Source organism: Schistocerca nitens, chromosome 11, assembly GCF_023898315.1.
Source record: "Schistocerca nitens isolate TAMUIC-IGC-003100 chromosome 11, iqSchNite1.1, whole genome shotgun sequence".
Classification (NCBI taxonomy): domain Eukaryota; kingdom Metazoa; phylum Arthropoda; class Insecta; order Orthoptera; family Acrididae; genus Schistocerca; species Schistocerca nitens.
Genome location: NC_064624.1, coordinates 211,087,805 through 211,107,953, shown reverse-complemented (window position 1 = coordinate 211,107,953; position 20,149 = coordinate 211,087,805). Strand labels below are relative to the sequence as shown.

At 37.0% G+C, this 20,149-nt stretch overlaps 1 protein-coding gene and 1 long non-coding RNA gene across 2 annotated transcripts; both read left to right on the top strand.

Annotated features, from left to right (window-relative positions):
• The first annotated feature begins 254 nt into the window (after positions 1–254).
• On the top strand, positions 255–10,715 carry LOC126213497 (uncharacterized). The gene is made up of 5 exons (XM_049941327.1): positions 255–374; positions 7,333–7,426; positions 9,607–9,758; positions 9,862–10,008; positions 10,129–10,715. The coding sequence occupies exons 2-5, from the start codon at positions 7,420–7,422 to the stop codon at positions 10,333–10,335; spliced, it is 513 nt and encodes a 170-aa protein (XP_049797284.1). The 5' UTR covers positions 255–374; positions 7,333–7,419; the 3' UTR covers positions 10,336–10,715.
• A 47-nt stretch (positions 10,716–10,762) lies between these two features.
• On the top strand, positions 10,763–15,908 carry LOC126213436 (uncharacterized). Its single transcript, XR_007541170.1, has 3 exons — positions 10,763–12,857; positions 12,963–13,088; positions 13,182–15,908. It is a non-coding gene; the product is annotated as an uncharacterized LOC126213436 (long non-coding RNA).
• The last annotated feature ends 4,241 nt before the right edge of the window (positions 15,909–20,149 follow it).

Sequence of the window (20,149 nt, the reverse complement as noted above, 5' to 3'; positions counted from 1 at the left end):
GTCCATTATTTGCCAAAGAACAGCATTCTGGAAGTTCCTCCTCAGCTCTGCGCATGCGCGTGGGGCCGCATACGACTGCTTAAGCGAACCCAACCGTACACCGCCAATACGACTCGTTTCCGGGAAGCCGGTATTACACTATCAAATTTCTTTGTCCAATATCTTTGTCCAATATCTTTGTCAAAGATTTTTGATAGTGTAATAGGGATCTTTGACAAATGTCGTCCAATATTTGATCAAATCTAGGCCGAGGCCGTATATTTGATCAAAGAAATCGCTTGTCTTCTGTTCACTGCAATGCGATATGTTACCACGCAGAGCGCTAGCATCGCTGCAGCGTTCTGTCGTCTGTAGTGTTTTTATAACCATTGCCGGTAAATACAATTGGTGTGTGCCGACAACTACAGAATTAATAGAGATGTCTGAAGCTGATGAGGCGCTTTACAACGTGAGGCACCCTGAATACAAAAATAGATTAAGAAGATTGGAGACCTAACCTGACCTAACCTAACCTAACCTAACATAACCCTCTCCTTTATCAAGGAATCCCAGTGTCATAGTGAGCCTGTCTTCTGAAGATGTAGCAGTTCTTAAGTGAAAATTGTGCTTTGTGATATGAGGATACACTTCATTGAGCACATACAGAAATGTATGCTCATCCATTCTTAAGTAATTGATGTACGACTTGACGTCTTCCACTGTAAGCTCACCTAACAAGTTTTGTTCAATGCTTTTATCGTGTCGTCGTAAAACCCACGGCTTCACCCAGATTGGATTAGTTTTTCGTTCCATAGATCCGTGCTGACGAGATCCTCGTGGATGTGGAACATGTCGATTTTTTTTAAGCTGAAATAAAAATACTAATAGTATGAATAAATACAATACATCATTTGTTTCTATTAAAAATTTCGCCAATGGAGTAGAAGGAGTTGGCCAGTAGTAAGTCTTTCAGGCTCCTTTTAAACTGATCTTTATTTCTAACTAAATTTTTTATGTTTCCTGGCAAATTATTGAAGATGAGTGTTCCTGAGTAGTGGACCCCTTTTTGAACTAAAGTAAGTGCTTTTAAGTCCTTGTGCAGATCATTTTTGTTCCTGGTATTGTATGTATGAACTGAGTTGTTTGTTGGAAAAAGAGATATATTATTTACGACAAATTTTATTAAGAAGTAAATATACTGAGAGGCAGTAGTTAGTATACCCAGTTCTTTGAAGAGGTTTCTGCAGGAGGTCCGTGAATTTACTCCACAAATAATACGTATTACACGCTTTTGGAGCTTGAAAACTTTTGTTTGACTTCAAGATTTACCCCAAAATATTATCCCATATGACATTATGGAATGAAAGTATGCAAGCTTTTTCATTTTTATGTTGCCTATGTCTGCTAACACTCGAATTGCAAATACAGATTTGTTAAGGCGTTTCTGCAGTTCTGTGGTGTGCTCCTCCCAACTGAATTTATTATCAAGTTGTAATCCCAGGACTTTTAAGACTGTCAACCTCGTATGTATGGTTCCATTTTTCCCCCCACTTCTTTTCCGTATGTGCACACAATGCAATTGGAGTACGTAGAACTGCTGCGCTTAATAACAAGTTGTTGTCAGCCATCTTGAACTTTGACGAAAAATTTGATGACAGTGTAATACCCCTTGTAGCGCTACGTCAAAGATCTTTGTCAAATATATTGGACGGAATATTGGATCACATCTTTGATCAAATCTTTGACAAAGAAATTTGATAGTGTAATACCGGCCTAAGGCCTAAGGCCGGTATTACACTATCAAATTTCTTTGTCAAAGATTTGATCAAAGATGTGATCCAATATTCCGTCCAATATATTTGACAAAGATCTTTGACGTAGCGCTACAAGGGGTATTACACTGTCATCAAATTTTTCGTCAAAGTTCAAGATGGCTGACAACAACTTGTTATTAACCGCAGCAGTTCTACGTACTCCAATGGCATTGTGTGCACATGCGGAAAAGAAGTGGGGGGAAAAAATGGAACCATACATACGAAGTTGACAGTCTTAAAAGTCCTGGGATTACAACTTGATAATAAATTCAGTTGGGAGGAGCACACCACAGAACTGCAGAAACGCCTTAACAAATCTGTATTTGCAATTCGAGTGTTAGCAGACATAGGCAACATAAAAATGAAAAAGCTTGCATACTTTCATTCCATAATGTCATATGGGATATTATTTTGGGGTAAATCTTGAAGTCAAACAAAAGTTTTCAAGGTCCAAAAGCGTGTAATACGTATTATTTGTGGAGTAAATTCACGGACCTCCTGCAAAAACCTCTTCAAAGAACTGGGTATACTAACTACTGCCTCTCAGTATATTTACTTCTTAGTAAAATTTGTCGTAAATAATATATCTCTTTTTCCAACAAACAACTCAGTTCATACATACAATACCAGGAACAAAACTGATCTGCACAAGGACTTAAAATCACTTACTTTAGTTCAAAAAGGGGTCCACTACTCAGGAACACTCATCTTCAATAATTTGCCAGGAAACATAAAAAATAAAGATCAGTTTAAAAGGAGACTGAAAGACTTACTACTGGCCAACTCCTTCTACTCCATTGGCGAAATTTTTAATAGAAACAAATGTTGTATTGTATTTCTTCATACTATTAAGTATTTTTATTTCAGCTTAAAAAAAAAAATCGACATGTTCCACATCCACGAGGATCTCCTCAGCACGGATCTAAGGAACGAAAAACTAATCTAATCTGGGTGAAGCCGTGGGTTTTACGACGACACGATAAAAGCATTCAACAAAACTTGTTACGTGAGCTTACAGTGGAAGACGTCAAGTCGTACATCAATTACTTAAGAATGGATGAGCATACATTTCTGTATGTGCTCAATGAAGTGTATCCTCATATCACAAAGCACAATTTTCACTTAAGAACTGCTACATCTTCAGAAGACAGGCTCACTATAACACTCGGATTCCTTGCTACAGGAGAGGGTTATGTTAGGTTAGGTTACGTCAGGTTAGGTCTCCAATCTTCTTAATCTATTTTTGTATTCAGGGTGCCTCACGTTGTAAAGCGCCTCATCAGCTTCAGACATCTCTATTAATTCTGTAGTTGTCGGCACACACCAATTGTATTTACCGGCAATGGTTATAAAAACACTACAGACGACAGAACGCTGCAGCGATGCTAGCGCTCCATGTGGTAACATGTCACATTGCAGTGAACAGAAGACAAGCGATTTCTTTGATCAAATATACGGCCTCGGCCTAGATTTGATCAAATATTGGACGACATTTGTCAAAGATCCCTATTACACTATCAAATATCTTTGACAAAGATATTGGACAAAGAAATTTGATAGTGTAATACCGGCCTGTAATAATAATTTTATGTTAGAATTGGCTGGCAAAAATATGCGCCTTAGAAAATAACTTTTTTTCTGCTGCCAGTTAAGATTTCATTTTAATAAATTTTATATGTCGCTTTCCGCGATCTGATTCCAATTTTTAAGTGAGTTTTTTATGTATTATGCAGTTTTTTCTTTGTTTTCGTTAAGAGGTGCTGCATTGTTACATTACCTTTACTGTAACATATACACGTGGAATATTGTAATTAATGATCGGTGTTTAGGAAGTTAATGGCAACTTTGTTTCAAAATTCGCCGTTTATGAGTTCGTCATCTATGTATTACAGTAAGAGAAACTGAACATTGCAGCAGCTCAAGCGCAAACGTCGTCTCGAGTAAATGGCATAATTTAGAAGACACACACAAGGGCCTGGGAACAATCATGCAAAAGGAGGATAAAAAGCAGTATATTTGCAGCTAATGTCATTGCCAGAGCGTGGGCTCTATCCTGCATTTTCCCAGGAATTTTACGTAGTTCTTTCTAATTGCACTATCAGCTCCAGTGCATAATTGCACAAATCCATTACTGCTGTTTTCTTTGTGCTGGCACTGAGCTGAATTTCATTGGGGTACTGAATTCAGAGATTAACTAGAAAACTGTCTATGCAGGGATATGGAGCTCTGTGAGGGAAATACAGAAGCGTCCGATCTTACCCGTCGGCTTTGACCCATGACGTCACAAATACCGCGGAAACGACTATAAACAATTCCAATATGGCGGATATAAAAACATCGCATACGTATTGTAAACACTGAAATACACAAGTTTCACAAAAAGCCTAATGACTGTAACGGGACAAGCGTGGGAAATTAGGGGTTTTTGGGTGGGGAGAAACTAAATATACAGAAATGTAGCCACCGACCGCCATTCAAAACCACGCAAAACAACGAAATAAATCAACATCACAAAACTGACCAAATACCAAAAAACACATTGCTATCCATAATCGGACACTTCCCTTAACCTATATAGCTCAACAGAACCTACCGATCACATCCCCCAATAGAAAACTAAGAAACGAAAGCTTCCCTTACACCTACATACATCGGCAGTTATGCAGTTTAGCAGGTACGGAAAAAATTTTTCATTTTTTTTCAAAATTTGATCATCATGTGTCGTTATGCGGTGGGGGGAGTCTGCAGTGCCCCCCCCATCCCCCCACAGGCTTCATTAGTGTCAAATCAATATTTTCGAATCATAGGCGGCCGCTGCCGCGGCCGCATTCCAAAAAAAAACTCCCAACCTAACCTCAAGTGGGCTACGCTACAGATCAATATGTTCATGAAATTGCTTCATATTACGTATACATGTTCATTAGTGTCAAATCAATATTTTCGAATCATAGGCGGCCGCTGCCGCGGCCGCATTCCAAAAAAAAAACTCCCAACCTAACCTCAAGTGGGCTACGCTACAGATCAATATGTTCATCAAATTGCTTCATATTACGTATACATGTTCATTAGTGTCAAATCAATATTTTCGAATCATAGGCGGCCGCTGCCGCGGCAGCATTCCAAAAAAAAACTCCCAACCTAACCTCGTATTCAGGGCTACGCTACAGATCAATGTGTAGGTCCCTTACGTCACGGGTCAAAGCCGACGCGTGAGATCGGATGTTTCCAACCTATACCCAATACACAAAACATACATAAATAACCAAAAAAAAAAAAACGGAACTTACCTCAAAAAAGTTCCAGCTCCACAAACTAGATTGGCCACCACAATCACACACAAATGCACACACGCACGCACGCACACACACACACACACACACACACACACATACAAAAACACACACACACACACCAACGAAAAAATACTGAACTAAAATAAAAACCCAACCCACCCAAACGTCAACCCAACCATGAACACACCACCAAAGAGCACCACAAATAAAAACAAGACATCTACAAACACGCCACAATCGCAAACCAAACTCCGCGCCGTAATGACGTCACACACCACAACACGCTTACGTCACGGGTCAAAGCCGACGAGTAAGATCGGACGTTTCTGTTGACCCTCTGTGAGATCCTTAGTTTCTCACCAAAGTTTCAGCAAGGTCAGTGACATCAACTATGAAACAACTGAAACAACTTTTTTCATCAATAGCACTGTAATGAATGCCGCTTTATGCAAATGTTGCAACATGACCACGTTGGGCCTCCCTACTGAATTCTGAGCAAAAGTGTATTGTTGATGGATGATGAGTGAGAGCTTTTTGTTCAGGATACCATTGCTCAGTAATAACTGTCCGCTTAATTAATACATGTTACGATGTTTCAATTGTTACCACTGCTTAGGTGGCTGCTTAAGTATGTGTGGATAATGTTGGAACTCTATTGGGATTCCTGGATTATATTTGTAGACAGAGTCTGTCAGGATCTAAAATTTTCTCAGCAGCACACTGAAATTTTGATGATAATGTAAGCTGTTTTAGTCTTTAGAAATACTCGTTGGTGAATATGGGTCCTCATAGAGTATAGAACGTTATGACACTTTGAAGCCCTCAGAGTTAAACTTCTCTTACAGGTGTTCTTTCACATCTACACTCTTCTTATTGCCCTGCTAGATTTTATTTTAATTTCTTCTATTGATCTGGCTTTTACTGGAGATAATGATGATGGGAGTGAGTTATTAAGTCATTTATTTATTTTTCTTAGTTTTTCGTCTCACAACATAGGACTTGGGATGAGGCAAAATGTCTTCTGGAGATATTATCTTAGTTCTTCTACTGGATAGTGTTGACTTCTCGAGGAGGAGAAATGTTGAGGTCTGCATCTATAACCTTGTCAGGAATACCAATAGTAGAAATAGATGGCAAATTATTTTTAAGTTTGGAGTGTATCAGTCAAATAAGCCTTAAAAGTGCTGTATTATTTCTGTTGGTGATAAGGAGGAATTCTGGCTAACCAGACCAGATCGTGATTGATTTTGCTCTATTTGTCATTAGATAATTTCCTGTATCATACAATAACTTAAGTAAGACTTCAAGACAAGAAGTCATAGCTTATGGCTTGTATGATGTGGCAGAGTATGCAAAATTATGCTGTTTTTTTTTCATATGATGATTATGCAGAATCATAAGTTGTGGTCCTTGAGGGGAGTGTCTCATGTACGTAATGGAAGTTTCACGAATTCTGTGAGCAATTCGTCGTATCGTGCTCTCTTTCCCAGGTCTTTGTCACAGATTTCAATCCCTTTGCAAATTAATGTGCCAAGATGCTTGCAGATTTTGTGATTAAGCTTAATGGACGTTGTATTGAAGTAATGTAGTCAGAGGTCTTTCTTCCACTTTTGTTAAGAGTTTGACAGCCGAAAACTGATATTTTTCAATTGTAGGAGAGAAATCATTTTGTAATTTTTACAAAAAATTTTTCATGGATGTATTAACCAGTTTCAACTTTCATCAGTTGTACTGGATAGTTTTGATTGGTGATTGTCTTATTGTTAGTATATACAACCTGGAATTCATAGTATGCATAATTATTATGCTTAATAAAGCTTTTGTTGACATAAGGCGTGCTTGAAATGAGGTTAACTGAAGCACTGATCAGTTAACCCCAAAACTAGGTCATTAAACTTCATGTGCACTTGGAAAATATTTCTCATCATCATAATCACAACTGAAAGAACATTTTATGATCACAATTTTAACTGAAGTCAACAGTAACATAATTTGTGGTCAGTGAATAACAATGGAATAAAAGCAAAACAGCAAACAAATGAACTCCCAATTTTGCTAACTCATCCATGATTAATAACATAACACTTACTTACTTCAGCTGTCAAAAACATCAGATGTGATGAAAGGCTGTGTACATTAAATAACTGAATTTTGTAAAGCCTAAAATTTCCCTCTTCATTCATGTTTCCCAGTTAACCATAAGTGTAGTTACCCTCAGTTTATGCTACTGGTCACTTTATTCTCAGGTGGAAACACTTCTCGATCAGCTGAAAACTGTGGGGTTTTCATACTGCGTTAGAAGTAGTCGTTTTAAAGAGCCTTCTTCAGATGTTATGAAAAGTAAGTGAACTGCTGCATTAATTACTTTCTGTGGTTTACCATTTTAGTTCATATATGTATACTTGAAGGAAGAACTCAGTTTGCTGGAATTAGGGATAGTATATATAGGCTACTTTAAATGGACATTTCTTTCTAAGCTGCACTAACAATTGATGGAATTGACTGTTTTTGATATTGTTAATAGTTGTTCTGATATGCAAGGCAGAATTGTATTAATTATTTTCCTCTGTGTTGACTTGTTTGTCATTTATCCATTTTCACAGCCATACACTCAGTAATTTTTACACACTTGCATTTGATAATACGCTGGTTAAAATTATTAGTCGGTCGACAATTCCTGTCGGAGCTGGTTTCCTCCAGAGTGCTGAATGCGTCAGGTCCAAACTATCTCTGTTCGCCATTTCCTGACTGCCACAACAGCTGATCAATCCACTTCCATTTTCTTGTCTGACTTCCTTTCTTGATGTGTTTGAACGCCATGCAATCATTTGCTGCCTTCAACAAGATTGGCCTTAAACAACATTTTCAGACAGTAGGCATAACTACGTATCCTTACAATATCTTTATGGTGCTAGAGCTAGCTTTCACGTCGTAACATAATGTGAAAGGCTGATCTGGTTGAAGGTAGCACATGATCGTTGGGACCAAATAATCTTACATTAGTGTAATGTAGAGTGGTGGCATAGTGCAACGGATAAGAAACATTCCTGATCCATATAAAGTTGTGGATTTGAGTCTTGACAGATTCTTTCATATTTTTTATACCAAAATATTATCAAAATTACTTCATTATTTTTATTTAGTTAATAGGTTTGGATGCAGTTTTATTTCTAACACTCTGCTGTGTCATTTTCGACATTGTATTTACTTTTTAATTCCTTATATTTCTTCTTCATATCATTATTTCATTTGAAATCAGCTTGTCACCTATAACCTGTAACTGAATACAAACCAGGACTGCTCATTAGTTGGTAATTTGGCAGTCCATGCAGCTTGTGTGAGGACAGTTTCTGGTGCCATAATTAATGAAAGGAAGAAATTAGTTTGCTTTTAGCATTGAAATACAATTTTTTTTCCCCCTTTAGTTTGCTTATAAAGAATAGCTTCAGCTAGTTTCCTGCCACATGCTTGGTGTCGGATGTTTCACCATCAAGCCAGGCCAGGCAACAGCATTAGGTGTGAGGCTCTGCTGCGACTGCCCGTGGTCAGTGTATTAATTGTTGTGAACAAAGTACGATTAACAGTTCTTCTGTAGAATGCTGAATGCCATTTTCTAGGATATATTGCACATCATGTTATGGTTAGGTTATCAAATGAGTTTAAATTCTGGGCTATAAAATGTCGTATCTGCCACAGTTATGCCATTGGTCACTCCAAAACCAGTTGTCAGCAGAGCATGTCATATTCATGTTATTTCATAATGGCCACTTCCAAAACTGTCCAGAGTTACATGTATACGTCTCCCATCCTTTCGTAATCCCAACCTGTGCTCTGCCTCTACTGAGCTAAACCTACTTTTTTTAACATGAAAATTAAATTGAACAGCACTTGCTGAGTGACCTGCTCTGTTTGTTGCCTATAATACAGCAGCAGCCGGTGTGCCAACACTTAAGCAACAAGTGACAGATGCCAACTAACAAATAATTTTAATGAATCTATACTGCTGTGTTCATGTTGAAATGGTTTCTGTGGTTTTCGATAATTGTGGTGTTGATATGTAAAACAGTAGTCAGCTCATTGAACCTACTGACAGGCACTTTTAGCTTTATTGTCTCCTAGTTAAGTTTATTTTTTGTAATTCCACATTTATAGTAATTACATTTTTCTACATAAGTGTTCTTCACATCTCCTTTGTTTACAAAGAATATTAATTCCACATTTATTGGAACCACAATAAAGCACTTCAGTTGCCCGAAATCAGTATGGTATCCTCATTGCTCATGGCAGACACTTCCATTTCTTTGCTAGATACAATAGGTGTGACATCCTGCGAAATTTTGCTCCAGTACTATGTAAAGTAGATAGACAATCTGCTTCCATCAGTTCAGAACTTTGACAATACCTGTCAAATGAATGAAATGTTTTCTCACATTGTATTTAGTTAATTAACAATAACATATGTGAATTATTTAACAATAACAATGTTTTTTTGTCTGTGAGAAATATATTAACTGTTCCAGGTAAAACAAAGCATTTCTTCAAGCAAATGCAGGGACATGTCCCTATCCCCTTTTTTGGTTGTGCATTTGCATTGGAGAGTGTGTGGTCGAGGCACTGTGTTTTGGGGCCAAAATACTATAAAAGTAAAGAGTCTAGTGTACCTGAGCACTTGGTAATATCATGCTGTGTTAAGATATACTTACTTTCCATAAAACAAGTTCGTTACAGGGAAAGTTTATTAAATAAATTTTATAGTAGTTCTTTACCCTCTTTAGGAAGACCATGTGACTCCTCGTAAGAGATTGAGGATCGTGGATACTAGAAAATCCAACTGCCCGGCAACTTTAAATATGAAGTGTATAACGGTGTATCCTGATTACAGTATGCACTCAGAAACTGAACACAGGGATACCAAGGCAAAAGTAAGTATCCAGTTTGGGTTCTGCTTGGAGAAAATTTTACATGATCAGTTGACTGTATACTTTAAAATCTATTGTTTTTAATGCTCTTAATTAAATAATTGATACATTTTTGTCTTACAGGTTCTTGCAAGTCTACAGAAAGATTTGGCATTGCCATGCCCGCCTAAGAGCTATCTATGTTATTATTTGACTGCTCCCCCAGCAAGTGCACACACACATGCTACTGAAAGTGTTGAAGCAAGTGGGTACATACATCCTTCACTTGTAAAGGAAATCAAAAACTTAGTACTCAGTGGCATGACATCTCTGTCATTAAGTTGGATCTAGACAGATTTGTTGAAATCAATTTCACTGGGACACACATGCCAGGTCAAATGAATACTACCTTTTACCCCACAGAGAAAACTATTTAGTCACATTTATCGGACCCTTTATGGTACAAATAAAGTATTGTTTGACGAGACTAGACTGCAGAATCAGGTTGATGAGTGGCACAAAGACTCGAACAATCACATGATTTATTATAGACATTGTACAGGAGCCAATGGAGAAGTGAAACCATTACTTTTTTGCTATCAGAGCAGTTGGCAGAGAGATCTTTTGAAGAAGTATGGGGGTAGTTGTTTGTTAGATGCAACATACAAAACAACAACATATGATATTCCTTTATTTTTTATAGCTGTGAAGAGTAATGTGGGCTATTTGGTTGTCGGTTTTTTTTTCATTCAGATTGAAAATGCAAAATTCGTTCATGAAGCACTAGACATTTTCAAGGACTGGAACAAGGATTGGAATCCCCTCTATTGGGTTACTGATTTCTCGGAGTCAGAGATAAATGCAATTGAGCAAGCATTCCCTCAGACAAAAGTTTACTTGTGCCTTTTCCATCGAAAACAGGCATGGGGAAGATGGTTGAAAAAAAAGGATAATCTACGTGTACCAAATGACATGAAGACATTTCTGGATATGTGGCAAGAAATTTCAGAATCACCAACAGAGAGAGAACTTAGAGATCGCATAGAAGAGTTGCGTACGCATGAGGTTTCTCGGAGAAACGAGCGTGCATGACCATACTTTCAACAGCAATGGCTAACGGTATGTGAAAGATGGGTGAAAGCGTATGAGGACAAGGGCAGATTTGCAACTATTGACACTACAAATGGAGTTGGAGCCATGAACAAGGTTGTGAAACATTTTTTCCTTAAACACAATTCAGACAGGACTTTAACTGGGGTTACTAAGGTTATAATAAACCAGTTTCTTCCAAGCCTAATTAGAAAGTACTGTCTGCAGAATTCTGCCATCAAAGCTTATAACAATGATGTTCCACTGTTTTTGCATAAAAAAACAAACAAGTTTGTGAAACATGTCATGCAGCGATATGCATCAGCAAAAGTTGAGTTAACTGCAAGATCAGTGAGTAGGAGATCGGATGGTTCATTTTGTGTGGAGAGTGCAAAGTCCAAAAACTGTAATTATGTTGTAAACTTTGATATACCAGATTGCATATGTGAAGATTTTCGGAGATATAAATACCCATGCAAGCATTTCTGTGCAATCTTTATTTTTTACCCAGAGTGGGGTTTTGATAAAATGCCAGAAAGTTATAAGACTAGTCCATTAATCTGTCTTGATGAAATGTATGGGGTGGGCTTTAGAAGTGGCTCTTCAGTAATTTCATATGAAGGCAGTAGTAGTGACGAAGCTGTTGAGGAGGCAGTTGAAGCAGCTGAGGAGGCTGTCGAGGTTGAGGAGGCTGTCGAGGTTGAGGAGGCTGTCGAGGCAGCAAATACAGATGGTGTTGTTCAAACCCAGAATATTCCTTTGCAGCAGTTTGAAGCAAGGGAGCTGTGTAAACAGATTTATAATCTCACATACAACTGCAGCAACAGCGAAACATTACAAAAAGTACTTGAATCACTGAGCAACTGTGTGCAAGATTTGCAATTAGCAAATCCTGAAGTTGGTGGTCTCCCATTAGCAGTGCCATCAACTTCCAAACAATAGCGAAGAACGATGCCAAAAGCCTTACAAGATATGTCTTAAACACATTATAACTTTCCATTTGAAGGGTAAGAAATGACGGTTTATTTGAATTTTAGATAGCTCTTTGTCTGTGTAAAATACAAATAAGCTCCGTCATTTCTGATCCTCGAGATGGAATGCTATGAGGTCTTTATGTTGGTCTCTGCTTTTAAACTTTGTTGCACATTTGAATTTCGAAGTAGCAATAGATAAAATATTATAAAAAGGATAGTTGCTACATTTGTGTGTGTGTTTGTGAGCGAGTGTGCGCGCGCGCTTTTGAAAAGGCCCTTGTTGCCCGAAAGATGAGTCCGACAGTCTTTTTGTTGTGCCTTTCTGTGACTCAGCATCTTCACCATTTGGTGAGCAGCAACAACTATCCTTTTCATAATATTGTTACATTCCATCCTGGATTTTTCGTTGTTCATAGGAGAAAAGATTTTTCTGAGGAATTAAACTAGATGGTAGTGTAGAACTTGCAAACTTTTTAAAATATGAAGTAAAAGATTTTAACTTTAAATTAGGTTAATTCAAATATGGGACAATGTTGAGAATTGAAAAGGTGGAAAAAATAAATAAGATATATCTTAGTGGCATTGAGATGTCATATGACTGATGGAGGAAAGATTTTGCATTTCTTTTTCCAAGTAAGAATGCACTTACTCTCACTTGCTTCAATACATGTCTAGTGATTCACGTGAAACAGAGAAAAAGATAGACTGCCCTGTTAATGAACATGAGATTGCCCAGTATCACTCTGACAGAAGAGTATGGTGTTTCCTTGATATGGTATCTGGTCAGCAATGCCATTGGGACCAAATGAAGTAAGTATTGACTTTTTTTATTTGCTTTGGAAGCTTAATGTGTATCAGTTACCTACATATTGGATATCTACCACCTTGGTTCTAATGTTCTTAATAACTTTGCAGAGTTACTGCAGGTACCACACAGAAGCAATTGCTGTTACTGGAATACCAGTAATGTTTATTAAATTCAGTTGTAAAGTAGTTCTGGGCATTGCAGCTGGTGAGCAATGTCATTGGACACCAAAAGAAGTGAGTACTAAATTTTGGAATTGTGCCTTGAAAACATGTGTATCAGTTGTCTTCATGTTGCATAACTCAATTAGTTGTTAATTTATTTGTTAGGTTCAGTTATGATGGATTTCTGGCCTTCAGTCCATGGGAAAATTCACACCAGATTGCATCAAGACTGTTATATTCCAAGGATATCTTGGAAGATCGATAGTATTCCTGAAGGAAAACAATCCATATGGTATTTCACGTGTGTATCAAACTGCCATTTGTTGTGGCACATAAATGTTTGCAACTTGATTGTAATTTTTGAACAGTTTCTCAACAATTTCTTGTAATGAGAAGTAGACATTGTTGTTTGGGTAAAGGAAATACAAATCACGGTCAGTATAACTACCTTATTAACTTTCCACAGAGAAATATTTTTCACTACTGCTACTTAAAAATTCAAATGTGTGACAAAGTTTGCTTACAGAACTTGGCATAAAGATCTCCCTTATTTGTATTTTTTAGGTAGCTCTTATTGTTTGATCCTTCGAATGGAATGCTATGACCTCCATGTGATCTATTCCTTAGTAGTTAATTATCCATTAAGGCACAAATATATGAACATTACAATGAGAGGCGTATTTATGCCAGGCCCTGTAAAAGTAATGGCATCTTACTTAATATTATTGTTGGGACTTTGATGGCACAGCTGTGGGGAGACCACAAATTTCAGGGTTTGCTAACTGCAAATCTGGCACACAGTTGCTGAGTGATTCAAGTACTTTTCATAATGTTTCACTGTTGATACAGTTGTATGTGAGATTATAAACCTGTTTGAACAACACCTTCACTTCAAATTGCTGCAAAGAAATGGTTCAGGTATCAGTGTGATGCTCTATGTGTGTTTCCTCAACTGTGTCCTCATTGCTACTGTTTTCATATGAAATTACTGCAGACACACTTCTGAAACCAAACCTGTACATCTTGTGAAGACAGATTAATGGGCTATTCCTGCAGCTTTCTGGTATTTTATCAAAACCCCACTCTGGATAGAAAATAAAGATTGCACAGAAATGCTTGCATGGGTATTTATATATCTCAAAATCTTCACATGCGCAGTTTGGTAGAGCAAAGCTTACAACATAATTAGTCTTTGAACATTGTACTCTCCATACAAAACATTGTCCAACTTCACATTCACTAATCTTGCAGTTAATTCAACTTTCCCTGGTGCATATCACTGCATGACATGTTTCACAAACTTGCTTAAAAAAAAAAAAAATGAAAAAACAGTGGAACATGTCTGTTATGATTTGATGGCAGAATTCTGCAGACAGTACTTTCTAATTAGGCTTGGAAGAAATTGATTTCTTATATCCCTAGTAGCCCCATTGAAGGTCCCATCTGTGTTCCATTTTAGGAAAAAAAAATGTTTACAATCTTGTTCATGGCGTCAACTCCACTCGTAATGTCAATGGTATCAAAATTGCCCTTGTCCTCATAAGCTTCCACTCACTTTTCATGTACCAATAGCCACTGCTGTTAAACGTACGGTGATGCATATTCGTTTCTCTGAGAAGCCTCACTATCTCTTCTGTATGATCTGTAAATTCTCTGTTGGTGATTCTGAAATTTCTTGCCACATGCCCAGAAATCTCTTCATGTCATTTGGTATTTATTCAGCCATCTTCCTCAAACCTGTTTGACTGAAAAGGCACAAGTAAACTTTTGTCTGAGGAAATGCTTGATCAGTTGCGTTTATCTCAGACTATAAGAAATCAGTAACCCAGTAGGTGGGATTCCAATCCTTGAAAATGTCTAGTGCTTCATGAATGGATCTCGCATTTTCAACTTGAATGAAAAAGAAAACCAAATAACCCACATTACTCTTTACAGCTGTAAAAAAATAAAGGCATATCATGTGTTGTTGTTTTGTATGTTGCATATAACAACTATCCCTGTACTTCTTCAAAAGATCTCTTTGCTAACAGCTCTGATAGAAAAAAGTGATGGTTTCACTCCTCCACTGGCACCTATACCATGTTTGTAATAAATCATGTGATTGCTTTATTCCTTGTGCCACTCGTCAGCATGATTCTGCAATCTAGTCTCGTCAAACAATGCTTTATTTGTACATTACAAGGTCCAATATGTGTGAATATAATTTTTTTCAGTGGGGTAAAATGTAGTATTCATTGGACCTGGTATGTGTGTCCCAGTGAAATTATCAATAAATGTATCTAGAGCCAAATTATTGGCTGTATGATGTCATTCCATCGTGCACCTGAATTTGTATTTCCTTTACAAGCTATTGTTAGCATGTGTGTGTGCTGATTTGCTGGAGAAGCAGAGAGATAGTGTTTCAGCTATCTTTGAGACAGTTAAAGGAGGTGCTTTAGAAATGAGTGTCCTGATTGATATGAAAAACAGTTTTCAAATTTTCTGTACAAACTATAAACAGTTCCTCAGTTGGTGATTGTGGAAGAGATTGCCATAGCCACAGTATTGATCCACTGTCAGGTGGTAAACCTAGGATTTCCTTCCAGTATGAGCCAAGTGAAGTAAAACTGTGGTTGGAGAAATGTTTTATATTCTTAAACTGAGTATTTGTAACCCATTATGGTGGATTGCAGTTCATGTGTCAACACTTAAAAATGTTTAGTTCTTCACTGATGACACTTGATACAATTTCAATTTTTAAGGCCATTCTGTGTCAAGTTAAATTTTGAATTATCCATTTAAGCTTATTTTTTGCTGTGTGGCAGATGGATTTATGTTCATGTAATATTTTTAACATTGATTGTAGTAAGCTGTAATAATATGTAAATGCCCAATAAAATAGATTGATATTTATATTTTTTGTTTCTGTATAACAATTCTGTAGCTTGGTGACCTGAGTTGTGTGTGTGTAAGATATCATTTCATGGGAAATGTGGCAATAACAGATCAGAAATTGTGTGCAGAATATACCTAATTATCAACACCTGTAAGCGGCTAAAGGTCTGGATTTCATTATAATTTCATTCTTAGAGAGCTGCAAGATCACCAATGGTATCTGTACGGATACCAGCTTCATATAAAGTAGTAAGGTTTTTACTGACTATTATTCACCAAAGCCGACAAAACAGGCTGCATTCAGTAGTAGTACTACATAATGGTGATACTTCAGTACAACTTTGAACCCTTTAAGTGGTTTAGATCAGCTCAGCAGGAGCAAAGTATATTCTTCAAGGTATGTTTCACATGCAACTAAGAAACCTTTGCCTTGAATGAATGTCATGTGATTTTGCACTCTGCTGCTAAGTTTTCCTTTTAGATTTATTAAATTTCTTAAAGAGGCTTCTGTTACAAACACTAGCAATCCACATAGGTAACATGTGACTGATATTCCTTATGTATCACAACCTTATTTCAGTTTCACTCTGTTGTTGCTGGTAACTGTTATGATGGAAGAGTTGATTTGTGCCACATTAAGGAAGATTAAGAAAAAAGTCATTTACAAACTCGTGAAAAGGAGGCAGGGTTCCCCAAAAGTATAAAGGTTGCCATAAGCAGTCACTTTTGTTGGATTAAGTTATTTCCATATCCTTTCTGGATATTTCAGCCAGCTGCATCCTATTGTAGAGATAGACTAACCAAAAACCTTAGTGTTATATGAACAGAGCAGAAAAAACTTTATTAAATGCACAAAGGACTGGTAACTACCTTCATGTATGGACCACCTTCCAAAAAATACACTGTGTCAAGGCATTCAGATTGTACATATTCTTTCTGAATATTTTTATTGTAGCAGGAAGAATGGGGATTGTTTAACTTACCTTTAACCTAAGCTACATTAGATTGTGTATAAAATTCATCAAAAGAGTAAATACAGGCTCTTACTTAAACTGTTTACTATAACAAGAGAAATTAGAGTACAATATTAGAAGAGACAGATGAAGACTAGGTGGGAGATAGACTAAGAGAATAATTTCACATGGTGATGAAAGACCTGCACCCAAACAAGGCACCTGGAGTAGACATTCCCTCACATTTGTGGAGATCCTTCAGACAGACAGCCAAGTCGAACTATTTCATGTGGTATGCAAGATAAGAGACAAGTGAAAAACCTTCACGTTTCAGAAGGAAGTAATAATTCCTATTCTACGAAAACCAGGCACTGAAAGTTGGAAATATTACAGAACTATCAGTGTGGCAAGTCATGGTTGTAGTTTGACACAAATTAAGTAAAGAATAGTTGACAAACTGGTAGGTGCCAACTGACCTCAGGAAACATTACTTTGGTATCTGGGAAAAAGTAGGAACACATGAGGCAGTATTGGTCCTATGAAAAATCTTACAAGAGGATATAGAGAAAGCTTTTGACACTGTTGGCTGGACTATACACTAGGAAATTCTGAAGGTAGCAAGGATAAAATACAAAGACTAAAATTTGCACACTGATGTAACAGTAATGTGTAAAGACACGAAAAGTGTGCAGTCCTTGGGAAGGGATTGAGACCGGGAGTGAAGTATTGTAGAAGGTGAAACCACGACTTGCAGATGTATGTTTAAAGGGGTGTTGTTCCTGTTGCAGAGGAATTAATTTAGTGTACAATCCTTACTGTGATTTGTATTACCAATGTTTTGAGGGGAATGGAAATATTAAAGTAACGGTATACAAATTCAACAAAGGTTTTTAACTAATGAGTATCATCTTCAAGCTCTGATTGAACATGCATTTAAAATGCTTGGCTGTACATCATGGCACTGTCTGTAGCTCTTGCCAGTTCATTACACACAATTCGAAGATTCAGCAGTGGAACGAAAGACCTGACATAAAAGTAGCATTCATTGAGTGATTGGATATGACAATTGCTCTATCCTGGCAATATTTTACATATAAATTATAGCCATAAGAGTTGCTTATCGATTGAACTGGGTGTACACAGGTATGATTAACATAATAAACCCATAATAAATATCACTGGTATCTTTAAGTACTCATCTTAGCAACTGAAACGACAATAACTGAAGCCATGTTTAACATCCTCAGATGTATTTTACTACATTAGATCCAGTTCTCATTCTATAGACCCAAAAATGAGATTGGTTTCTTGGATATGGAATATGTCAAAGTACAACATAAAAAACAAAGACCATCTGAATATAACAATTCGCTGATCACATGTCAGGATACTTTAAAGATATGTGATTACATAACAGATAAACTGGGACTGCCAACGTTTACAGAATTAATACACTCAGAATGAAACAGTTATGCACTTTTAACAAATTTATCAAACACACAACACCTAATCTTAACTGTTGTAAAGCCAAATCTAAGACATTTTTACTTAAGCTGGTCTAACAGTCCCTGTTAAGATATTCATTTATAGAGGAGCTGCCTGCCTAAAAATCTTTCAAACTCTGTTTAAACTGTGCTGTTTCTGAAACAAACTTTTTAATGGTAGCTGGCAATTTATTGAAAATGTGTGTTCCCGTAAACTGGACTCCTCTTTGGACCAAGGTAAGCAATTTTAGGTCTTATTGTTCCTAGTATTTTACTATGTGCTGAGCTATTGTCTGGAAATAAACATGTTATTTGCAACCAATTTCTTTAAGGGATCAATATACTGAAGCATTGGTTAGAATACCCACTTCCTTGCTCAGATTTGTACACGAGTATATGGAATTTACAACACAATTGAGTCTTATTACGTGCTTCTGCAGTCTAAAAACTTTTGCTCGGTTTGATGAGGTACCTCAAAATATGAAAGCAAATGAAGTAAGCAAGTCCTACATCTGACATCATTCCCATTGCAAATACAAACTTGTTTAGGTGCTTCAGCAATTTTGTGGTACACACCCTTCCTAACTGAATTTATTACTGAGTTGTAACCCGAGAAATTTAACACTGTCAACTGCTTCTATCTGCATGTCTTCGTACATTATACACATCCTGGAAACAAATTTCTTACAGGTTCTTATCTGCATATAGTGGGTCTTTCCAAAGGTTTAATGACAGTAAATTACTTCTAAACCATTTATTGTAAGTGAAAATTTGATAGTAGCAATTTCTAAATCTGTACTTGACTTGCTATTTGTTGCAATGTTTGTGTCATGTGCCAACAAAACAAACTTAGCATCTGGCAATTTAACAGATGAGGTCATTACTGTAGACAGGAATAAACAACAGATTCAAGATGGAACCTTGAGGAGCACCACATGTAATTACTTCCCAATCAGATGAAGACTATTTGCTTACTCTGCATGTATTTGCAGTGACACCCTTGTTTCCTTTTAGTTAGGTCAGACTCTAACCATTTTGCAGCACTGCCAGTGACATCACAATATTCTAATTCTCTTGAGAGAAAGCTGTGATTCATAGTCAAGGGCTTTTGACAGGTCACAGAGAATGCCAGTAGCCTCTAACTTGTTTTCTTATGAATTATTCCCACTGTATGTGCAAATACCCTTCTCTATATCAGTAAGCATAAGGAACCCAAACTGTGACTTGGATGATATATTGTTTGCAGTCGGATGCTTAAGGAGATGCTTAGACACAACCTTTTCAAATATTTTTGAAGACACCAGCAAAAGTGAAAATGATCAATAATTTGATAGTATCTCTTTAACGCTGTTCTTGTACAGAGGCTTAACTTAGGCATATTTTAGCCAGCCTGGAAATGTTCCACTGATAAGAGATTGATTACACAAATAATTTGAGGTACAACTCAACTCACATGAATACACTTTGAAAAACTTCACTAGAATACTTTAAGGATTTTATGATGGATGCTGCTACTTAGGAAGAAGTGAGTGTCATTTCCATTTAACTGAAGTTATTTGTAGGGAGTGGTCTCAGATGTTCAATTGCACTGTTAACTGAACCTGATAACTTGAAGCTGTCAGTAACAGATACAAAGTACTGTACCTATTTAAGAAGTTTGCAACACTACATGCATTTGTTACCAATGTCTCATTTACTTTAATTTGAAGTGTTACTGGAATTTTCAAAATTCAGAACCTGTATGTATCACAGCATCAACAACAAGTTTAAATAACACATGGCTTTATCTCAATAGGAAGTCAGACTGCTACTTAATTTACAG